The 24,770-nt window shown below is 33.7% G+C and overlaps 1 protein-coding gene across 2 annotated transcripts in view; it reads right to left on the bottom strand.

The window, feature by feature from the left end:
- BMP2K (BMP2 inducible kinase) overlaps positions 1–24,770 on the bottom strand; it is a 126,244-nt gene that overhangs the window by 54,769 nt on the left and 46,705 nt on the right. For both annotated transcript variants that reach the window (XM_026509893.4, XM_026509892.4), the window contains exons 2-7: positions 21,960–22,078; positions 18,590–18,695; positions 12,255–12,397; positions 10,356–10,477; positions 8,135–8,216; positions 4,067–4,199 (exon numbers count right to left, since the gene is read on the bottom strand). In XM_026509893.4, coding sequence (XP_026365678.2) covers positions 4,067–4,199; positions 8,135–8,216; positions 10,356–10,477; positions 12,255–12,397; positions 18,590–18,695; positions 21,960–22,078 — 705 coding nt within the window. The remainder of the gene's footprint in view (positions 1–4,066; positions 4,200–8,134; positions 8,217–10,355; positions 10,478–12,254; positions 12,398–18,589; positions 18,696–21,959; positions 22,079–24,770) is intronic.

Below are 24,770 nucleotides of genomic sequence, written 5' to 3'. Positions count from 1 at the left end.
CTTCTCTCCTCAACCTTCAATTCAGCTCCATTATTTGTCTACTGAAAAAGTTAACAGAAGCTAAGAAGAAAAATTCTGAATAATTGATTCTGCTACTTTTAAGAAACGTCAACAGAAAAATATAATGAAATTAATAGTTAAATAGCTTCATGAACAATAGGTAATAATAATTACCCTTGACAAAACTGGTGATAATCAAAAGTATATGCAAATTCTTAGGTAACCACAAGCCATATAATTTTAACAAAGATCAGGCAGAGCCATTTCATTTTCAAAAATCCTGAGTCATATAAAATAGATGCAAGCAGCATTAGTAAAAGTGTTAATACTAAAAAGATATATGTTTTTTAATGCTTTGTTTTATATTAATATGTGGAGACAACTATATTGCATGAATAACTGACAATAAAATGCTTCACTTTCAAAAACTATGAGCACAACTAGGCAATTTCCAGTTTTCTGAATGTAGAATTTTTTGAAAGCAATGTAGATCACTCATTATATATTATAAAAGCAGATAAATAAGTGGGATGTCAGGAAACAGGCAAGGTCACATGTGAAAAAAATAAAGAATAAAACTGCAAAGAATCTAAGTGTTTTCTAAAACACATTGCACTGTAGGTATGTTCTTGTTTAAAAAATCTCTACTTTTTAAACTTTTATTTCTCAAGGCAATATTTAAAAAGTAAAGTCCATAAAAACCCTTTCAGAGGAGATAAAATACCAACATTTACTTGAATGCTTTTATTTTATTCAACTTTTCTGTTCTGTCTAGTTCTCAGATATAAGTTCAAAGACATTAATACATGGTCAAATTTATGTTAACATTGATAAAAACTAAAATCTACACATGTATTGAAAAATAAAGGAAGCATATGAAAAACAGTAAAGCATCAATGAACTAGATAGAGCCCAATCAGATCCCAAATTTTCAAAAGTGTTTAGCATTTTCCACCTTCCCATTACACACAAACACATACCCACACACACATACCCAGAGAAGGAAAAAAACAAACAACCTAACTCAAGAAAATAAGATCTTACTACTATAAGCAAATTAAATCACGAATCAGGGTATATACTGTCCAGTCTCTCATACAGCATTGTCCATTGAGAATATTCAGTTTCTATGACACTGAAAGATCCCCAATAAAACCCTCAGTTCAATTGTGATGAAAAACAGTCACAGTAACAATGATTTACAAGAACCTCAATAAAAGGTTAAACTTCAATTAGCCAGAACACACAACAGTTAAAGTAAATTCCTCAGTCTATTCTTTGAGCACTGCAATCAGTATTCTTTCATGCTTTTAATAGACAATGAAGGAGGAAAGCAACTGAATAGAGGAGGTTATGGATCTATGTTTATTCAAATATACTCAAAAGGTGTATTTACTTTTTAAAAAAATCACATTCTGTCAAATGGCAGGCTAAAAATAACAGGGATAATGGGAACAATAGAGTTGGGTCAGACCCCTGAAAAACTATACAACTTTGTCAACCAGAGCACTGACAAAAACATTAACTGGTACCTGGGAAGGCAACTTGCACCTGGGAAGGTAATTTAGCTGGAAGCTGCCATAAGGATACAAAAACACATCAAAACAAAGCTGGGAAGTGCTCAACCAACAAAATAAAAATGGAACTCAAAGCCAGTAGGGGAGGGGACCACCCCCATTAGTAGGAAGCCACAGGAAACAGAGGTAGATCTCTCTGTGAAGAAGACCCCAGGTACAAACACTCATATTTAATGTTCTCCAATCAGAGCTAAAAGTTTTCACACCAGCAGGACAGCAGCAAAGCTTAGGGCTATTTCCTTTCCCCTGTAAGTTAAAACACCACCTCTCCTACCCTGTTACTCTGGTTCCCTTTGCCTAGGAAAAACATTCCATGTGAAGCAATGTAAGTTTGTGTTCAACTGACATACTTCTCCAATTTCTAACATGTTTGAGCAAATCCACATAAATAAAAAGATTATTCTTTAAACAAGTTTGCAAAGCAAAGCTAGATATCCTTTTATGATCCATTTTCTCTTGAACATTTTTCTACTGGAATGTCTGCCTTTTCTTTTTGATTTACATGAGCCTTATAGATTATAAAAGTTAGTTACTGGTCAAATGTATAACAAATATTTTTTCCCCAATTTATTATTTGACTTTATGCTGAGGTTCATAGGTTTTGGGGGGGTACTTCTAATAGTTTAAACTTATAGGTAAGAGATCCATCTTTTCTCTCCTAGTTTCTGAGACCTAATGCCTGTAGATTACCCAGTCCAGTGTTATCAATAAATACAAGCCTATTTTCTTCAAGTACTTTAATGTTTTATTTTTTACATTAAGGTCTTTGATTTATTTGAATTTTTATCATAAAGTATGAGGTAGATTTTCAGCTTGGTTTTTTTTGTCCACAAATGCCTAATAATTTTTTGTATTTCCATCTACTTTTTCCCCACTGAGTTGAATGGCCATCTTTATAATACAAAACACCAAATATATTTAGATTGTCCCTCTTTTCTACTGCACTGATCGGTGTGACTGGAGGCTATGACAGCAGATGCTAAAAATGCAAAAAAACAGAGTAGAAATTCTAGAAACGTTTTAATTAAAACAGTGCTGAGAGGTGTTATTTAAATACTGCAGCTTCCTAATACTATTTTAATTTTAGTATCTGATAGCTGTCCCCCCACCCTCAATCATCTTTTCCAGAAATTTTACCATGTATAAATATAAAAAGTTAAATTATAGTACCCATCCAAAAGGAAGAAAAAACTCTTAACGGAGGCTAAAAGGAAAACGGAGGTATTCCTTTGGAGTCAGGGGTCCACAGGTCTACCCCTTCCTAATACTACACTTAAGTTGTTTTCCAATAAACACTTTATAATCAATCAAGAATAAATATTTAAAAGGGTGGCCAAATAAGCTACAATCTAAGACTGGCAATACTTTTTTTTTCTCCCATTGCTTTATTTTTTTTTTATAATTTTTATTTTGTTATATTACTCACCATACAGTACATCCCTAGTTTTTGATGTAAAGTTCCATTATTCATTACTTGCATATAACACCCAGTGCACCATGCAATACGTGCCCTCCTTAATACCCATCACAGGCCTATCCCAACCCCCCATGCCCCTCCCCTCTGAAGCCCTCAGTTTGTTTCCCAGAGTCCATAGTCTCTCATGGTTCATTCCCCTTCTGTATGCCCCCCCTTCATTCTTCCCTTTCTTCTCCTACCGATCTTCCTATTTCTTATGTTCCATAAATGAGTGAAACCATATGATAATTGTCTTTCTCTGCTTGACTTATTTCACTTAGCATAATCTCCTCCAGTCCCGTCCACATTGCTGCAAATGTTGTGTAATCGTTCTTTTTGATGGCTGAGTAATATTCCCTCGTATATATGGACCACATCTTCTTAATCCAGTCATCTGTTGAAGGGCATCTCGGCTCCTTCCACGATTTAGCTATTGTGGACAATGCTGCTATGAATATTGGGGTGCATATGGCCCTTCTCTTCACTACGTCTGTATCTTTGGGGTAAATACCCAGTAGTGCAATGGCTGGATCATAGGGTAGCTCAATTTTTAACTTTTTAAGGGACCTGCACACTGTTTTCCAAAGTGGCTGTACCAACTTGCATTCCCACCAACAATGTAGGACGGATCCCCTTTCTCCACATCCTCTCCAACATTTGTTGTTTCCTGCCTTGTCAATTTTTGCCATTAAGACTGACAATACTTTGATCCAAAAAAAGCAACAGATCTGGATATTTAGATTTCAAAGTACAAAGACTGACTAATTAAATGTTTTGCTCTAAGTTTTTCCAGAAATTCCAGTTTCCTTAATTACATAATCTCTACGTTCTACAAAAGCTTATCTAGGGGGCTTAAAAATATCCATGCACTAATCGGTAATTAGGCTGCTTTCATTCCTATAAAAGTCTTATAAACATTTTTTAATGTTTTTCTTTATTATAGTTTAGACTAGGTTTAGGTAAAGAGATGTAAATAGCCCACCCTTAAGTATAGTATCTTACAATTTTTTCATAAAATTTTCCAAGTACTTACTTATTAAGCAATGTATATTCTGGGAGTAACGAGAATTGTCTGGGATGGTGAAGCTGCCATCACAGATAGCAACCTGACTCTCACCAAAAGGAAGGGTAAAGAAACAAAGTTTATACAGTAAACATCCCAGCGCCTGTAAAACAAACAAGTATGAATATCATCAGAGTTCAAGTAATCAATCACAAGACAAAAACATAGCTCTAGACCAAAAACTAAATATGTTACGAAAAAAACAAAAGTCTAATGTTTCTAATACCAGATCACTCTTTTCACAAATTACTGCTTAAACCAATCAATGTGCTTCATTTCTGAAAAGATATTTAACTGTATCACTTCCATATTTTTCTATCACCTCTGTGGTTAGTTGGCTGTATTAAAGCTATCATGGAACTCTAATTCATGAATGATGTAACTAAAACTGGAAGTAGCTGGTTCCCTTTGGGGAAAAATCATACTTTTATTTCTTTCACAAGGAAAAAATATATTTATAGCACAAAACTAGCATATAACCAACAAAGTAATCACAAGGCTCCTTCTAGGAACATTTTTAAAAAATTCACTATAAAACATGTTATAAAATCCTGGGGTTCCAAATATGAGTTAGCACAGTTAAATTTATCAGACAACCATCAATACAGTTTTATTGATTATTCACTAAACACATGTCATTATTTCATATCATAAAAATTAGTTCTCTACTTCTACATATAACCCTATAATTTTTAATCTAAATATACTATTCATATTTGTACTTGGCTAGAAAGAGCTCTGTCTGCTTCACTTGCATGGCTTCCTAGACAGCACAGCACCAATAAATCTACTTGCTGACAATGAGGACAAAACACCCTAAAACAACACAAACTGCATTCTGAAAAGCAACACAGGAAATTCCTAGCTACCAAGCTGCTAACAGCTCAAACCTGAGAAGCAGTAATAAAATGTGATTTTTGGTTCGAGAAATCATTATGTTGTTATAAAAAATGTCACCTCAAGCCTTAACGGTGTAAAAGATATTTCTAATTCTAAAGAGATTGTAATAAAATTATCCAATAGTCAGTATACAATTACATCAGCAATACCAAAATTTGGCCTTACTAGCACTTCTCCTTTGTTCGATTTTCTCCACACATCAACTTAGCACACTCAGCTAACAAATACACTAAGTTTTATAACTGCCATGAAAATCATAATATGCAGAAACACCTTTTAAGTTCAACAATATTTATGAAACATTATTTTCAATATAGCCTTCCAACAATAAATTTAAAAGCTCTAGAAATTTCAATTCTAGAAGAGTAATTCTAGTAAGTTCAAAAGCATTAGTGTGACTAATAAAATGGTAAAGATTCTGAATGGAAATAACCAGTTCCAAGTCACGTAAAAATATTTATAATGCTTTTTTCCGTAAGGAAGATATTTTCAGCATTTATAGAGCAAATTTGAGCTTAAGGCTTCCTTAACAGCACAAAAAAAACTACTATTAATGGTGTAATATCTACATTAAATTTCACATTTCTCCTGCCCAGATGACAATCTAAGTACAAGAGTTCTGCATTTTAGCCAGTTTTATCTTATCAATCAAACCTTTAGTAATGTGTCTTCTGTTAGAATAAATGTTGCAGGACTTCCCAGATAACAATTTTAGATAGCAACGCCAGTATACTTAAAAAACATAAATCTAAAATATAAAATACTCTGCTTCACATAGTGTGAACACAACCAGGTGTCCTAATTTTTTCACACCAAAGGCATTTCCCTCCTTACCCATTTGATATGATGAGAATTGTTCAAGAAACAGGAGGAAACAAATGACCTGATTTTGAAGGCTAAGTATCATCATCTTCAATTTTCCTCATTAAAAGATAACATGAAGCATTTCTCACTGAATTTCCTAATGCTTATGAAATCAGCATCCTACTTCTCAGGATAAAAATAACCTACAATGAAAACTTCCAAACAAAAAAAAAATTTTTCCCAAAATATAAAGTGCTAAATGAATACTTTAACCTCAATACTGTAACTCCCTGAATCAGTACTACCCTGAAATAGAATCAGAAATATAATTCTTGACCAGTATGAACTGAATATTTTTTTCTGGATATTCTTTCATTCACACCTAAAATGTTGTAACATACTTCTGTTGCACCTGAGCTAAGATAAGAAAAAAATGGCATCATGAAAATTAAAATTCTATTTCTATCAAGCATATAAACATAGGTTCTATTTTCTGATTATTTTTCTTATTTTTTATTTTTGGATAATCTATCTGTAACCCCATAGTTATACCCAGTTATCCATTATAGAAATACTACCCCATATACTAATCTATAAATGGTAAAAAGTTTATCACAATTTAGTATGCTGCCTGGCATACATACAAAGTCTGAAAGGATTCCCTCCTTTTTTATTAAGATACTGGGTACAATCATGTGCTTAGAGACTAATTATTTTTTTCAATCAAGCCTTGATGATTTCCAAACTGTAGTTAAGCTACGACGTCTGTTGTTTTCTCTGCTGCTGAAATACTCTTAGGTGACATGGATTTCAACAGCCGTCACAAAATTAGGCTAGAAAATATTTCCACAACCACCTCTCCTAATACCTTCATTTTATAAATTAAGATCTGATTGGATTTGCTGTCTACATTACACTATAAGCCATTTACTATAAGCCATTTAATAAGTCAAATGCTAATGCTGAGAAAAGCAAACTGAATTTGAATTATACAAGCTGGTGATCCATAAGCAGTCACCAAGTTAACCAAATCAAACTTATCCAAGGTTTGATTCAACTATGCATATGGTTAAAAATTCAACTACCACAAGATTTAAGAATCACTGGTGCAAAAGTATATATTACAACAGATGAAAAGATATCAAAGATACTGTTTTATCATTACCTTGCAAGAATATTTAGTATCCCAACCCCTGTAAGGAGGAAGTCAGGAGAAGAGAACCAAGGAGATATTCATTTGGTTTCACATATTACGCACTACTACTTTCTAAATACGTTTTAAAAATTAAACAAACGTGACTTTTCTTGTAAACTCTAGAACTAGTTCCAAAGGAATTTTTTTCCTCCATCCCTAATACGGAGGTAGGTATGACCAAATACTCATTGAATTTAAATGAATTCACATTTAAATTGAGTTTCTTGCTAGTTTAGCAAATACAGCCAAAATATATTTCCTTATGAAACAAGTTCTAAAGAAGTACTAGCATTCTAACATCAAGTTCAACTATACAGAAACATGATCAATCTTAATAATTCAATCCAGATACACAGTTAACCCTTGAACAACAGCTGAAAATCCATGTATAACTTGACTCCCCCAAAACTTAACTACTAACAATCTACTGCCAACCTGAAGCCTTACCAGTATCGTAGTTAATACATATTTTGTAATATGTATTATATACTGTAGTCTTACAATAATATGTAACTTTTTCTTAATTTTCTCAGTATTTCTAGGCCACGTGGTTCATCTGCAAGTTTTTTCACATTTGTTGCCAATCTCCAAATTTTTTCCAATATATTTATTTTTTAAAATCTGCATATTAAGTGGACCCATGCAGTTCAAACACATGTTGTTCAAGGGTTAACTGTAAATGTTAAATGATAAGATCCTCAATATGTAGAAGTTAGTCAATGGTATGATTGTAATTAGAAAAAAATTTTACTCCTGTTAGTTTCCATTAAAAAGATCCTAAAATACTTCTAAAAACTACTTAAGAGTTATGACCAGCTTTTCCATACTGCGATCAACCAAAATTATGTTCAATCAAAAAAATATTAACATTTTATGTAATATAAATTCTAAAAAATACTGTGGTAAAACGTCACATTATATGGAAGTACTTTATTTACTTTTTATACCTAAGCTTTCCAATTCGGGATTAAGAAGATAAAATGTTCTATTTGTTTTATTCTTCTGAATAAGAAGCACCACTATATACCACTCTCTTCTACTTATAAAATACCTTTTGGGGGACACGGGGGAAAATAATCAACTGAACTCAGATTTTTTTAAATTTGGTTAGAGAAAATGTTAGCCTTTCTTGGCCTTACCCAGATATCAGCCTTGGTGGTGATGGGTTTCCCTCCATAAAGGTTGATCATTTCAGGGGCTCTGTATGACAGAGTTGTATACCTGGCAGTAAATAAGTGGAGTGGAGATATAAAAAAAAAAAAAAAAAAAAAAAAAAGATACTACATTGTTTCTATATAAACTACAACAAAAACTTTGAGTTTCAATAACATTATATAGAAATTACACTATTTTTAAAAAGCTCAATAAAAGTCCATCAAGATTTAACAATACAAAACATCTACATACACATTTTTATTCAATAAGTGCAATAGCATCTCTAATGATATAAAAACTTAATTTTCTTTAAAAGAAATGTTATAGACAATGGATTGAAAATTTAGTTTTCCTTGAATTTATTTTAAATAATTTGACTCTAAAATTATTCTTATCAAAATATTTTAGTCTATTAATCTAAAAGCAAAATTACTACGCTCTCAAAAAATAAATTTATATGTTTATTAAGGCTTTTGTTTTTATGGACTCTAACATAATTTCTGGCACATAGTAGTAAATCTCCTTTAGGTTTGTTTTTATCATTTTTGTTTTAAAAGTAACCTAGTTGCCATAATTCTAGCTACACTAATTAAGAACACTTTTAGAACTGACTGTCATCATAAGCTATTTGGAATTAAAAGATACTGTGAAAAAATATTTACCAATATAAAAATTCTAAATCCACTACGAAGAGATTATTTTAATGAAGTAGTACTCAATTTCATGGCAAAAATTGTTAGACAATGGAAGGACTTCCTATACGATGGCATAATTTAAGATCAATTTTGAGTGTTCATATGTTTCATTTTATATGAAATATTTTAAGGCTCAACATTCTGTCATCTCATTTTTTCAAAATTACCCTGACTGGTGAGACACTACAGAGGAGCAACCTGAGAAACCAGAATAGAAACTGCATGAGGGCAGGACTTCTGTTCACTGCTATACTGCAGCACCAACAACAGTGTCCGCTGCACTGCAGGCCCTGAATAAACACCTGTTAACTGAATAAATGGTTAGGCCATTAATTCCTCAATTGAGCCCCAATGCACAAGAACTCCTCACGAGCCTGCATTCATCACTACTGCAAAATTCTACTAAACCTTAACTATACTTCAAATCTCAACAGCAAGAAATGAAACTTTCAGCAAGTCAGAGATCCTAAAGCAGGCATTATATACCATGACCCAATAAATAAATATAAATAAAATTTTAAAAGTATTTATTTATTTATTTATTTATTTATTTATTTATTTATTTATGATGGATATATATATCCCCCCAAGAAGCCAATTCAATAATTTGTTCTGTGTTCTTCAGGACGTTTGTGTCTACTAAGGAGTTAAGTTTTACAGAATCTAATATAATCATCATAGGCTAAGTTTCCTGAGTAGCAATACGTAGTCTAGAAACCCACAGTGTTACACAAATGGGCCACAGTAAGATCAGCTCTCCTTGAGTCATTTCAAAATGTATACTGCAGGTCAAGTGATAGCTCTTAGTCTTAAACAACTGAGAACTTGTGAGGAAGTGAAGAAAGGCAACTTAGAAAAGACAACTATGCAGAAATTCCTACTCTCACAGATCACTGGGCATGCTGTATCATTTTACTAAGGTAATCTAAGATTTACAATGCTATTTTCTAAAACTAGGACACAGAAAAGTCAGGGAAAGGTACGTACAGGTACTCTAGCAACCACAGAAGATACAAAATTAAGAAAACATAAAAGCAGATATGACACTTCTACCACAGAGTTTTCTAATACACTATCACAAAGTAACATGTTTTCCACACAGTTTTCAATACATTAAGAAGTGAATCTTCCTCATTTAAATATGAAGTAAAAACCTAGTTTTCCAATAGTTTGATTTTTTTTCCTAATAAGCACAAATCCTCAGTATTAGTAAAAACAAAGATGTTTAACTGAACTCAACAATCACTTAAAACTCCCTTTAATGATTCCACAAATTACTACAGCTTGACAAATTTCTTAATATATTTACAATGTACATGAAAACCCTGTATGCATGATAAAATATATTTTCTACTGAGCTAGAGCAGACATAAATTAGTCAATGTCTACGGCACAGAAATATTTTGAAGAAATCTATAAATCGAACACCTAAAATTCGTATTAGCAAAACTGGTCCAGAGACTTAATTAAAATTCCCATGAGACAAAGCACAATAAAGACAGAAACTTACTTTTTAATTTCTTCTTCTACTAGATTAACTCCATCTTTTTGAGGATTAAGAAATTTATTCGTGGCACTGCCAAAGTCACAAAGTACATAGTTTCCACTATCATTCAACAAAATATTTTCTACCTTCAGAAAAAATAAATAATTAGTAGTATTTTCAAAGAGAAATTATATTTTTATAACCATGTTTTTACAAAATAAACATTGAAAGGTTTGTGCCATATATACATAGAGACAGGAGTAAGATAAATTATGAGGAAGGACAAACAAATCAGACCAAAAATATACTTGACTATGTCTACTATTTCTCTTATTAAGAACAGAGAAGTGCTTCTCCCATCCCAGGATGATTTTTGCAGGGGCCAAGAAGCCCTAAATCCTCTTTAAACCTCTTCTATGAAAAAAAAAGAACTAGCAGCAGTCGAGGTCTATACTGTACCTCTGTTTTTCTCCTTTTCTGACACTTCAGCTTATCTATATGCAAGTAACAAAAGCCATTAAAATTCTACCTGATTGACTTCTAATTCCATTTTTATTGAAAATGCTCCACTAAAAAACACAGTTTTGTCTCTATGTGTTAAAGTCATAGCAAATTATTAGGGAAAATGTAAACACTGCATATTCGAAAGAACTGAAATGAACTACTAGTTCATTGGATAACTAGTTATCCAAATTAAAGGACAGAAGTCTGCAGTCATGCATTTCAATCTTGGCTTAATTTGTATCATATTAACGGTAGTAGGTAACCCTAGATGACATTTTCATGGTTAACAACCTACATTTTAAATGACACCTTCTATTCTCTTGTATCTTAAGAGGATTTTATTATCACCTTTCATAAATTTTGTATAACCAGTCAGAACTGGGATTCATTCCTTCATTAAATATTTATTGAGATCCTGGCTAAGTGCTAGGCACCCTTCTAAATACTTAGATATATCACTACAAAAGAGAAAAATCCCTGCCCACATGGAGTTTACATTTTAGTGGAAGAGAACAGAAAGCAAACAACAAGCACAATTCATAAGCAAATTATATTGTACCCTACAAGGTAACAAGTGATAACAAAAGATAGAGAGCAGGGTAGAGAGCAGGAATGTTAGGCTGTAACTATAAATAAGGCGGTATAAGACAGAACTCACTGACAGGGTTAATCTGAGCAGACTTGAAGCAGGGTGAAATGTTAGCCATGGGATATCTGGGCATACAGCATTTGGGGAAGAGAAATTTTTGTAAACCTAGTGTTTGTGGGCATCAAAGAAGACACCTATGGTTTTAAATGATATATGTAATGATAACTTGAGAAATATGATACCAGGAATATTTAAATCCTCTTTGGGGACTTCTTCCAATGTAACAAGTGGGTACCCTATACAAGAGATGAGAGCCCACAAAAAAACTAAGATAAAATGACATTAAAGACAATCACCACCAAATTATAGTAAATTACAGAAAACTATAGTAAATTATAAATAAATGAGTAAAAAGACCCATTCAAGTTTGCCTCCAGAATCTCTGGAAAACATCGTGATGCTTAATATGGATTACAGGAAATAGGAGGAGAGCTGAACTGAACAAGAATAGTGTGGAAAGACATTCAACCTGCATCAGTGAAGTTCGCATTTTTGCTCACATGAACCCTTTTTAAAAAAGCCCACTGTGTACAACAGGAGCAGAGAAGAGGGCACAAAATCCACTTATACAGCCGTACTAGAAGCCCTCAGGGTCATGGAAAGCACAATTTCCATTCTACAGTCTTTACATGGCCTCAGGAAATGAGGCTAGGACAGAGAGACCCTTCTCAGTGCTGATAATAAAAACTAGTGTAGATGAAGACAGTCCAAAAACATTTTAATGCTGAAGTTTAAAATGTATTAATCCATAAGTAGTCTAAAATTCCTACCTTCAGATCCCGGTGGATTATTGGAGTCTTACACTGATGCAATCTGGCAACAGCTTCACAGGTATCACAGAATATCTGTAACACTTCTGCTTCCGTAAAACCTGTCTGCAGCTTCTTATTCATCTGATTCACTACCTGCCCAGCTAACCAAAAAAGAAATTTTGAGAAGACGTATTTTCAGTAAAAGAAGACTACCACCAAGAAATTAAGAAATGCCTATATGGTCTTAGGTAATGGGGAATTGGTTTTTTCATAATGCTCACTGTATCATATATTGATTCAGTGACATGCATTTGTTTTTCATATTTTACATCTCTGAAATGAAAACATCTTAAGATAGATACTACTGGCCATTTTTTAAGATTTTAACATCTCTCAAATCATCTCTGAAACCGTATAACTGAAGGCATCATGGATTGAAGAAACAGTCAACACTGTGCTAGCTATTGTATAAACAGTGGTGAGCAAAAATAAAGTTTATATTATCATGGAATTTATAATCTAAAGGCACAGATAAACATTAAGCCAATACACAAATACATATAATTATATACAATGAGGATAATATGAGAGGAACCTAAATTTAAATTGGTGAAGGAGGATGGGGAGGAGAGGGTGTCAGATGAGGTCTGAGGAAGTGTTATTTATGTTGAGGCTGCAGCATGATTAGGAACTAATCAGGCAGAGATCAGTGAGAAAAGCATGCTAGCAACAGCAAGTAACATGTGCAAAGGCCTCCAGTTTGGAAAAGAGCTTAATAATTCTGAATAACTTAAAGCCAATGTAGGTATGGTCTAAGAAGCAGAGAAGAGGTAAAGTGACATGAAACTGGCAAGACAGCTATCCATCAGCCATATTTTAGATTTTATCTTGACAACCACGAAAACTTCCTGATCTAGCTTTTTAAAGGATCTCCTTGATTATGGGGGAATCACAAGAGTGGAAATAGAGAGACGGGTTAAGAGGCTTATGCTCTAATTCAGGTAAAAGACAATGGGCAGAATAACTTACTAAATAAACTCAAACAGTTATACCAATGAGCCCTGGAAGGATGATTATATATTACATATACCAAAATAAGCGATAGTCTAATGACAATTCTAAATTACTAAAAAAAAAGTTTACCATCATTTAAGAACACAAGTAAATATGTGATTCATTCAGAAAGCATTCTAATAAAAATCAGGTTTGGGAATTTAAAAAGGCAAACTTATATTAACTTGAAACTTCCCTTTAACAAGGTTGGACAAATGAATGTTTACTACTTTGTAATCTGCAAGAAGGTGCACACACACCTGTTCCTTTTATTATTACGGTATAAACAGCATGCTCACGTATTTTCTGAAATAGGTGGGTTTCTTTTTAAAATTTTAAAGGGGCGCCTGGGTGGCACAGTGGTTAAGCGTCTGCCTTCGGCTCAGGGCGTGATCCCGGCGTTATGGGATCGAGCCCCACATCAGGCTCCTCCACTATGGGCCTGCTTCTTCCTCTCCCACTCCCCCTGCTTGTGTTCCCTCTCTTGCTGGCTGTCTCTATCTCTGTCGTATAAATAAATAAAATCTTTAAAAAAAAAATAAAAAAATAAAAAAATAAAAAATAAAATTTTAAAGCAGAAAAAAATACCAAATTTTACCTATCAATCCTCAATTTTCAGAACATTCAAGTATACTTGGTTGCAATTTATTCAGAGTGTCTCAAGATTGAGGGACCTGACCAGGTAGCAATTTCCTCCATCCTTTTGTGTGTTAGACGGAACTTGTTTTAATCAACAATTAAACAGGATGAAAAGTGTTTTATTGGTGCTCATTCACATTCTTGAAATATCATTTCATAGCTGAAGAAATCATAACCTTGAACTCTATGTTGAGTTCCTCTTCCAAACTTTCAATGTTGTAATGAGTAGAATAAATTTTAAACAAACAATAATCCTCTTTTTTCCATTCAGAGGTCTTGAATCACAAAATCCAAGTCCCCAGAAAAAGCTAACAGCTGTAGTTGAGCTGTATTTCAAACATAGAAACAAATAAAATTCCATTATGCAAATCAAAGTCCCCTGAAAATTAAAGTTAAGATTATTCTAATGAGAAACAAAAGAACCAGATTCAGAAATCAAAAAAGGTATACTTGTATTTCTACTATCTCTGTTACAAAAATATCCCCAGGACAGTTTGCTAGCGCCAGGGAAAAGGATGAGAAACATATGAAACAGAGCCACTCTAATTCCAGTAAATCTACGCTCATGTGAACGAGCCCAGTCAAAATGAACAGTGTCATTCCTCCAAGCTCAGTCTAGAACAGATGACCCACTGATACACAAGTAATAATAAATGACTGTTGTTTTATGCTCTTGAGTTTTGGGATGTTTTGTTATTAAGCAAAAGCTAACAGGTATATCATCCATGGGAATTTCTGTAAAACACCTCCTGGAAATAAAAGCGCTCTCTCTCTTTCTCTCTCTCTCATTCTCTCCCTCACTCTCACTTTTTTTTTTTTTTAAGTAGGCTCCACGCCCTCCACCCAGTAAGGAGTACAACAAGGGGCTTGAACTCATGACCCTGAGACCAACACGAGCTGAAATCAAGAGCCAAACGTTTAACCGACTAAACTACCCACACACCCAAAAGTTCTTTTCATACAATGATGGAAATATATTTAAATTCAACTCTGATTTCTGGAAGTCTTACCTAAAGCATGTAATCTCTCTTTAATCTACATCAGAGTATTAGCAAACTAAGCAGTGTCAAATCATGAACCTACAAAGATCTAACATCTATTACAAAAGATGACTGCAAACATTTGGTATCTAAAACCATGATGGGGCGTATCAGCTATATAATACATTCTTATTCTCCTACATCCTATACGGTTTTATCCCTAATCAAAACCAATGTACCTGATCTATATTCGTAGCATTGACTTCCTTACAAAAGTACCTTCATTCTTAAACAATTTTATGTAATATAATTAGCTTCTATAGAAGAAGGGGAGAGTAATTATTCTCCCATTCTCTACCCCTCCAACTCACTCCTCCCGCATGAAAGTAAAGGAACTTATCTAATTGATTCATCTGAGAAAAAGGAACTGAGCATGCTCTATTCAGATCTTCTGGATTCCTTCTCTAGGCTGTAACTGCCCACTCAGAGGGCAGTAAGCTTAGCTGGTGAAACATCTGAAGAAAACTTCTAACAAAAAAAGAAGGCGTAATAACAGAAAAAAAAATCAGAAAAACAAAAACACAAGGAACAGGAGAAAACTTTTTAAAAACTATAATAACTGCAGACAACAAAGTATCTGCACCTAAAACAAGAGCAAGGTGCATTTTAACAAAGAACAACATTGAGAAAACAGAAAGAGTTCCTGGAAAGTAAAAATAACATAGCAGTAATACCAAATTCTATAGAGGAGCTAAAAGATATATTTAAGGAATGCTCCCAACAGAAGTAGAATTTTTAAAAAGAGAAGAAAAAGAGAGGAACAGAGAAAATGAAGGAGAGAAAAAAACTGAGTGCCCAGAAATAAAATAGCAAAACTGACCCACAACGAAGCCAATATATCTGAGATTTTACAATGCTGGAGATAAAGGAAAGATTCTAAGTGCCCATGGAAAAAAACAGGTTACCTAATAAAAACTGAAGAATCATAATGCATCAGACTTCTCAATACTAGCAAACACTTGGGGAAAAAATGGAATAATGCCTTCAAAATTCTAGATCAAAATTATTTCTAACCTACAACACTTTAGTCGGCCAAATTAACAATTAAATATGGATGTAGAATAAAAACATTTCTATATATGCAGGGTTTCAAAAATGTTTCCCTCCATAATCCACTATCAGAAAGCTAATGAAAAATGTACGCTCTTCCAAGGAGGTAGTTAAAAACAAGGAGGGAGGCATGAGCAGTAGGGAGTTCAAGACAGGAAGACAAAGGGAATGCCCAGAATGACAGCTAAATGTTGTTCAAAATTAGGCAGAACTGAAATCTCCTGAAAAGAAATTTCTATGGAAGAAAAACTAAAATTGACACAACTATTTAAACGTTTAAGCATACTGCATAAAGACTGACACTTCCACTGGGGAATGTGGGGCTAAAATGCTAATATTTATGGGGCGCCTGGGTGGCACAGCGGTTAAGGCGTCTGCCTTCGGCTCAGGGCGTGATCCCGGTGTTACGGGATCGAGCCCCACATCGGGCTCCTCCGCTATGAGCCTGCTTCTTCCTCTCCCACTCCCCCTGCTTGTGTTCCCTCTCTTGCTGGCTGTCTCTATCTCTGTCGAATAAATAAATGAAAATCTTTAAAAAAAAAAAATGCTAATATTTATGGAGAAGGAAATTAGGCAAATGAAAAATAGAGTAATTATCAACTCCAGGAAAAAAATTTAAAAGTACAAGAAAGAAAATATAATTACAGACTATTACATATCACAGCTAAATGACAAACAAAATAATTTAAACACTGATTATTAATTTAATCTAAAAACTAAGAATATACTACTCTGACAATAAAATCCTCATCTTTACTTGAAGATACTATCTAAAACACAAAATCAGAAAAACCACTAGCAAACTTTCATTCAAGAGCCTCCTCATGCCCAGAATCACATACTTCCCCTCGTTCTCTAAGTTCCCTCTTTTTCATACTCTAAGGATCTCATTAAAACTATAGATTCTCCTCTACATAATGAAGTGTAGAAATATGGAAGTAAATATGAGGAGAAATATCTCAAGGATTTTTAAAGTGAATGCCTCTGAGGAGAGGGATGGGGCAAGAGGATAATGATTTAGACACAGCTTAACAGAACTATTCGACTTTTTAAAACATATATATGAATTACTTTGATAAAAATAAAAATTTCATGTGAATCAGCTTGCTAATTCAAACCAGATCAAAAGTTTTGGTTTTTTTTTTAATTTTTTAAAAAGCAAAAGCATGCCTTCCTCAAAATATAGCTCAGGTCATACTCCTATTTTAAAATTTATCCCCTGGAATACCTGGGTGGCTCATTCGGTTAAGCATCCAACTCCTGATTTTAGCTCAGGTCATGATCTCAGGGTCATGATCTCCCCATGACTTACTCTCTCTCTCTCTCTTTCTCTCTCAAATAAATGAATGAATCTTTAAAAAATAAAAATTAAAAAATAAAATTTGTCCCCTAAAAACTGAAATTCATTTGGTTCCCCTTTTAAAATGTCTTCTGGATGACTATTAATTAAACTCATCCAAGGTTATGATTATGCCAGATTCAATTATCTTTAAATAATAGCCAAGGGCTATCTTTACAAGTAACCAAGGGCTACTCTTATCCAGCTAAGAGTTAGCATCACAAATGCTAGAACTCAGAAAAGTGGAGTAAAGAACATCAATATCTTCTCCTTAAAAAGATCACAATGTTTTACAGTATGAAATATAAAAAAGAGAAAACATCCAGGAAAACATCTAATTTTCTTTTATTATATATGGAAATAAGTTACAAATATATCTTAATAGATACTACAATACTGATTCACTTCATTTTCCCCTGTCCTTCCCTCCTTACAAGCCTAGAGTAAATGAGACTATATTTTCTCCAACACTACCACCATCCTCCTCCTCCTCCTCCATCATTCAGGAAATGACAAGTGTTCTAATATTATAATTAAAAATCATAACTGCCTTAAGAGAATCTAAATATAAACCAAGGTTCCCTAAAGCCCAAATTGCCAGATACAGTCTGATTAAAAAAAAAATGTGAGTTTGCAGGAAATAAATTAATTGCCCCTTCAAACACATTAAATTAAAAAGTTTTAAAATTATTATTATTAAGGCATACTATACCAGTAAATATTTCTTTGAAATACCATAAGAGAGACAAATAAAATACAGTTTTTAACCTTCTGATATTTACAAAAGAACCCCAAAGACTATGTAAGTTTATAAATATTACAGATCAAAATGCATCTAAATTTATTACATTTAATATATTGCAAATTACATGATAGAGTGCTGGAAAAAATCTTACAACACTAATATTGATAAATTATGCTCTTCTTTGTTGGACTATAAAACAAGCATGTAGGGAGGATGATGTGAAACTGCTCTTCACCTGCTTGGATTTCTTGTTTTAAACCAACAGCATTTTTCTAATTGTCATTTACATGCTCCTATCATCACTGCAGCAAGGATGACTAGATTTTAAATATTTCTTAACAGCATTCCTTAATTAGATAATTAAAGCTGAGATTACAATAAGTGTCTAGAATCAGGTGACAGCTGCCTTAGGAGAAACCAAGACACCTAGTAAACCATTTTAAGGGCAATTTTTTTCAGTATAAAACAAATACAGAAAAATACTTACCTCGACAGTATTCCATTAAGATAAGCACTTCCCATACATTATCACTAATTGAATTAACAGCACAGTCCAAATAACTCACAATATTTTTGTGACCAGACAGCTCTTTCTGAAAAAAAAAAATAATAATTGAAAAACATACATTTTAAAGCTCTATTAGCAATGGTTAAACAATTTCAAAAAGTAAATTAAGCATAAGTATGGAATCTGATCTCGTTAAAACTATAGATTCTCCTCTACATAATGAAGTGTAGAAATATGGAAGTAGAAACCTTCAAAAAGGCTTCTACAGTTTCAATGAAAAGTTTATTTACGTGTGGCTGCCATTTTCTAACAGGCAGATATTCAATGAACACTAATTTTTAAATTCAATCAGGAAGAAACAGATGGCTCACTCAAAACCAAAAGTCTCCAAAAGCCCACAAGGTCCTTTGGGCCTCAACAATATAGTATCAGAATTTTACTTTTATTTATTTTTACCTAAAAAAATGTTTTAAATTAAGCTCTAATATTTATGAACTAACAATTATAATCTCATTTGTTTGTTTTCCCTTCAACATACTGCAATTTATGTGTACTTGGTTAAGTGGATTTATGAATGTGTACATACATATATATACATATATATATACTTTTAACTAAATAACCTACAAAATGAACAAGTGGCTAAAAAGATTTCTATTAAGTAACGATAGGTTAAAGATAATACTAATAATATAAGTACAAGGAAATAGGAAAAAAATGGCAAATCTGACACTTTTGCTCCTGGTACAAGATAATCATCAGCATGCAATAAGTTTAAAAATAATCTAATTAAGTCAGTCTGGAAATTAAAAAACAATTACCAACAATGATTTTTAAAATAAATTTATGTCCACTATCATTAATAATAAACCCAATTCGTAACCACGTCATTTGGCAGCTGAACATGTGAATAATTCATAAATACATAAATATTGATGGGCAACAAAAAAAAGTTGGAAGACCACTGCTCTAAAGAGCTAATCTCCCTAAATTATCTTGTTCTAAAGCACAAAATTTGAGTGTTGCTGCTACTGATGATGACTATATTTTACAAAATTATACAAATTCTACTGAAAGGAAGAATTATGGTACAACAGTACCATATCTAGACTCAAGTTAGAGAATTTAGTCTAAGAACCCCTACTATCTTGGTGTAAATCTCTTCACCCTTTTGACTGATAGCCTTTCTAAAAAGCTTTTAAAAACCAAGTCTCAAAGCCTAATTAACTCTAGTCTAACTAGGGAATAGGGAGAATAAAAGCAGAATCAGGTAAGTCATGTTGTATAAATGTGCCTATCAGTGAACAAAAGGGATCAAAATATGTGTTGATAAAGATGTTGATATAAAATAGGAAATCTCTCTCTAAGCAGATTGGTAAGTAAGAATGATATTAACAAGCATTTACATGGATGTGGAAAAACTGGAATTCCCATACATTGCTGGTGTGAACATAAAATGGTTCAGCTGCTACAGAAAACAGTTTAGTGGTTCCTAAAAAAGTTAAACACAGAATTACCATAACACAGCAATACCACTCCTAGATATAAACCCTAAACACTGAAAATACTCAAATACATATACACACATATTCATAGCAGCACTAATCACAACAGCCAAAAAGTAGGAACAGCCCAGATGTCCATCAATGGTTTTTTAAAAAAGTCCATCAACAGATGAATAAATTGCAATAGACAGATAGACACACATACCATGTGGATGAACCTCAAAAACACGCTAAGCAAAAGAAGCCAGACACAAAAGGTCACATATCACATGACTCCATTTACATGAACTATCCACAATAGGTAAATCCATAGAGACATAACAGAATGGGTGGCTGCCAGGAGCTAGAACAAGCTAAAATGGGAGCAACTGCTTACTGGGCAGGGGATTTCCTTTTGGAGTGATGAAAAGGTTCAGAACTAGACAGAGGTGGTGACTGCACAACATCATGAATGCACTAAATGCCCAAACTGTTCGCTTTTAAACAGCTGATTTTAATAAACAAATAACAAAATGAATAAATAAAATAGCTGATTTTTATATTATGTAAATTTCACTTCAATAAAACAAATTTTAAAATATATATTAGCACTTAATAGATGAGATGAGGCAGAGAACAGAAGAAAAAGAGAAAGAAGAGGTGGAAGAAGAGGGGGAAGAAGGAGAGGAGAAGAAAGAAGAGGTGGAGGGAGGGAAGAGGAAGAGGAGAAGGAAGAAGAAGAGGGGAAGAAAGAGGGGGAGGAAGTAGGGGAGAAAGAATGAGAAGAAGGAAAAGAGGAGGACAAAGAAAATGAGGGGGAGGAAAAGGTGGAGGAAGCGGGGAAGGGGAAGAGGAAAAGGAGGAGAAGAATGAAGAGGTGGAGGAAGAAAGAGGACGGAAAGAGAGGAGGAGAAAGAAGAAGTGGAGGGAGCGGGGGAAGGATGGGGGAGAGGAAGAAGATAAGGAAGAGGAAGAAGAAGAGGTGGAGGAAGAGGGGAAGGAGGAAGAGGAGTAGGAGGAAAAGAGGCGGAGGAAAAAGGGAAGAGGAAGAGAAGTAAGAAAAGGAGGAACAGGGGAGAAGGAAGAGGAGAAAAACAACAAGAAGCTATCCAGAGCACTGAGAATTAGATACCCTAGAAAAAAAATAAAATTTTTATTTTGTACTTTTTTAACTGTTTATTTAACCAAGTTACTAAAATTTCTTTAATAACCTATTAAAATACTTTTTACTTTTCCTAATATTTAAAAAGAATTTTTCCCTTATTGAGGGTTATCTTTCCATATATTGCAGAGTATACCCAAAAAAAAAAAAGTAATAACAACAATAAACTTTACAGCATGATTTTAAAAATGAAAAGCAAAACAAATTGTTGTTGTTCAAGACAAACACTTTACTTTGGATGTATCAAATACCATGGGAAAGGTAAACACCAAGTTCAGGACAGCAGTTTCTTTTTGGATGAGAACAGAACAGGGAAACAGCTAGGAAGGAATATACAGAAGGCTTCAACTATATCTGTTAAGATTTTAATTCCTAAGTTGGGTAGTGCATAAGCTGGTATTTATGACATAATTCTCTAATTTTTCTATTCTTAAAATATTCCATAATTAAAATGTATTTTTAAAGGAGGGGGAAAAAGAAAAAGCACAGTAGTTTGCCCGTTGAACTACAATAAGGAAGAGAGGATAGAGGAGAAGGAGTTGACTATATTTAGCCCTAAGTAGGACTATAAAGAATGCACTTCAAAGATTTTCTAGCCATGCATAAAGCAATAAGCAGCTTGTCTAAAAGCTGGTTAATGTTATGGTGCAAAACCAAAAGAAAATACACTAAATTTTTCAAATGGAATTACTCTTTCACTTACCATAATTGTAATTTCCCTTTTACAAATGTTGAGGTCTGGCATGTTATTGACATACATTCGTTTCAATGCATGGCGAATTCCACCATGTGTCCGCACCAGGAAAACCGTGGAGAATCCACCTAGAAGAATGAGTACTAATTAATTACAAAGAATCAGAAACTACTATCAAAATGATGTAGTATCACTGAGGAGCTTAATCTCAGAGAGGAACAAACTGTACACAAGACAAAAATAATAGTAATTTTAATCTAATTTTATTAGGTTAAAAGCCAAAACATTGGCTTCCTATGACAATCACAAAGTAGCACATAGAGAATAACATGCTTCTCAAATAAATATGCTTCTCTTTTAAAGGTTAAAATACTAAAATTTCATTTTGCTTCTTACGTAACATGTGGAAAATGTCACTACATAACTGCATTACTATAGTTTGGCACATAATAGTGACTGCCTACCCACTAGCCTCCCCCTCTCTGTGATAACAAAACACTGATGTTATTTGAGATATCAGCATGATCAGATGGGTGGGTTCCCCTCCAGTTCCAGGGGATGAACCAACACTGTTATACGGTGATAATGAATCTCATTTCCTTTTGTCAGTATCTGATTTAGGACTGGATATGTAACCAATTTTGCAATGGGACATAAGGGATAATTGGCTGGGGATTGTAGGGACCCCTGTCCACCCAGAAAAAAAGAGAGAGAGGCTTGTGAAGAAGGCCATGCTCTTCTGCTGACTTTTGGATTCTGTTATATACAAATATGCTGTTTAGACCTATTGCAGCTATCTGTGGCCATGATGGACCAGACAGGACCACGATGAACCAAAAGGATCAGAGCAAAAATGACCCAGAACACTGAGATAGTTAGGCTATGAATCAGACAACTCTGGAACCACCTCCTTCCAGAATTCTTACATGATATAAATGTCCTCATTATTTATGCCAGTTATTTGGACAGTCTGTTAACTGTATTTGAGAAAGCACATCTGAAACACATTGCTAGGTATTCTAAAGAACAATTACTTCTGTCACATCTAAACAAAGACTTCCACCTGAAGTCTTTAAAGCTCATCCTGGCAAAGGATAGTATGTGGTTTAGCGTAGTTAAAAACAAAAAATGGTGTGTCACTTTTATCAGTTTGATAGCCCTTATAAAGCAGCATCCTGAGCAATGATAAGGCAATGCAAAACTCTGATTCAATGCAAAACAGGCAAAGGAAAAGTAAACTACTGGGGATAAATGATAGGGGAAAAAGAATTCCTAAGACACTCCAGAATCAGTATGGATTCAGTCCAGGGTCTTTATATCCCCCACCTGCAATTCCAAGAAACTGTAAAATTCCCACCTTGTAGATTTGGATTTCCATGTATACAACGTAAGGGAAATCAAATCACCCAACTCACAAGGGGGTTACCAGGAAAGAAAAGATGATATCTGGGAAAGGTACTTGAAGTAAAAGCTCTAACAATGCAGGGAATTTTTTTTAAAGAAGTTCACTAAGCATTAATTTCATATGCAAACATTAAGAAATTAGTAGCATTAATAAAATACTACTTCAACTACTCAAATTTTATTTGATTTAAAAAATTTAAAGAACATGCTAAAAGTTAGGTCTAGATATGGAGGTAGTATGATTATAGGTCAAGATAAATTATTTAAACAGCATTTGAGATATTTTTCTAGAGATTCCCCTAGAACAATGCTTCCCAAACACAGCTATGCATCAGAATTGCCTGGTGAGCTGGTAACAGAGAGAGAGAATGAATTTATCTTGAATGGTTTTCCAAGTTCTGACCCAACTCTGAATCAGAAAGCCTCAGTCAGGCCTAGTATGTATGTGTGTATATATTTATCTCCCTAGGATTATATAATTCTACTTGTGTATATGTTCTTATAAATATATAATAATGTAAACTGGTTATTAGCTGGGGGAATGGGGAGTAGTATCCCAGTTAGTTCCGATGTACACCCTAGCTAAGTATCCACTGACCCAGAGACTAAGTTCCTAGAGGAGTCATGGATCCTATATATCCATTCTCAACCACCCACAAAACAAAGTAACTTTTAAGCCTATGATTAGGGAAACCAGGGGGAAAAATTTTAAGTTTTCTTCATAAAACCCCTATTCCTAAAAGTTAAAGTTTGCTAATTTCACTAATCCGAAATTAGACCTAAATCCCGCCAGACGTCGTTTTCTAAATAGAGAGATGATGTGTTCATCAACTGTGATTTATACCTAAACAAGGTATATAATGGTTAATAGTGCCTGCTCTGAGAATGAAAGGGAATAATTTATTTATATTTCTCCAAATACTATATTTTCCAGCAATTTCTGATTACTAATTAGTTAATATGATTTGTTTGAAGAATGCATTTAGTGGTAATTAGTTAAGACATTATAGTAATGCAAGACAGGAGTATCATCTGCTTGCCACCAATCCACATCTACCAAATTCTTCAACACATATTTTTCCTCAGAGAAGTCTTTCATGACCAATCCAATTCATGCTCATCATTCATCACTCCCTCAGAATTTTTATCTAGAGTTTTGACTACATTATCATGTATTTCAATTCTCAACTCACCGCACACATATATCACAAGATTACTGGCAGTTAACTACAAATTCCCCTTATTACATATTTCTATGTCTAATTCAATATATTGTTCAAGTCCAGGCAAAGGGACAGTTGTTAAATTAAAGCTATATTTATACTTCCAAATGTGGGGCCATGAGGGTATTATAAAGCATTCCAAATGTGCTCAAAACCCCAAGAAAATAAAAGAACTAATGACAGATATTGGTCT

Source organism: Ursus arctos, unplaced genomic scaffold (genome assembly GCF_023065955.2).
Source record: "Ursus arctos isolate Adak ecotype North America unplaced genomic scaffold, UrsArc2.0 scaffold_9, whole genome shotgun sequence".
Lineage (NCBI taxonomy): Eukaryota > Metazoa > Chordata > Mammalia > Carnivora > Ursidae > Ursus > Ursus arctos.
The sequence above is the reverse complement of the archived record's forward strand: the minus strand, read 5'-3'. Positions and strand labels throughout refer to the sequence as shown.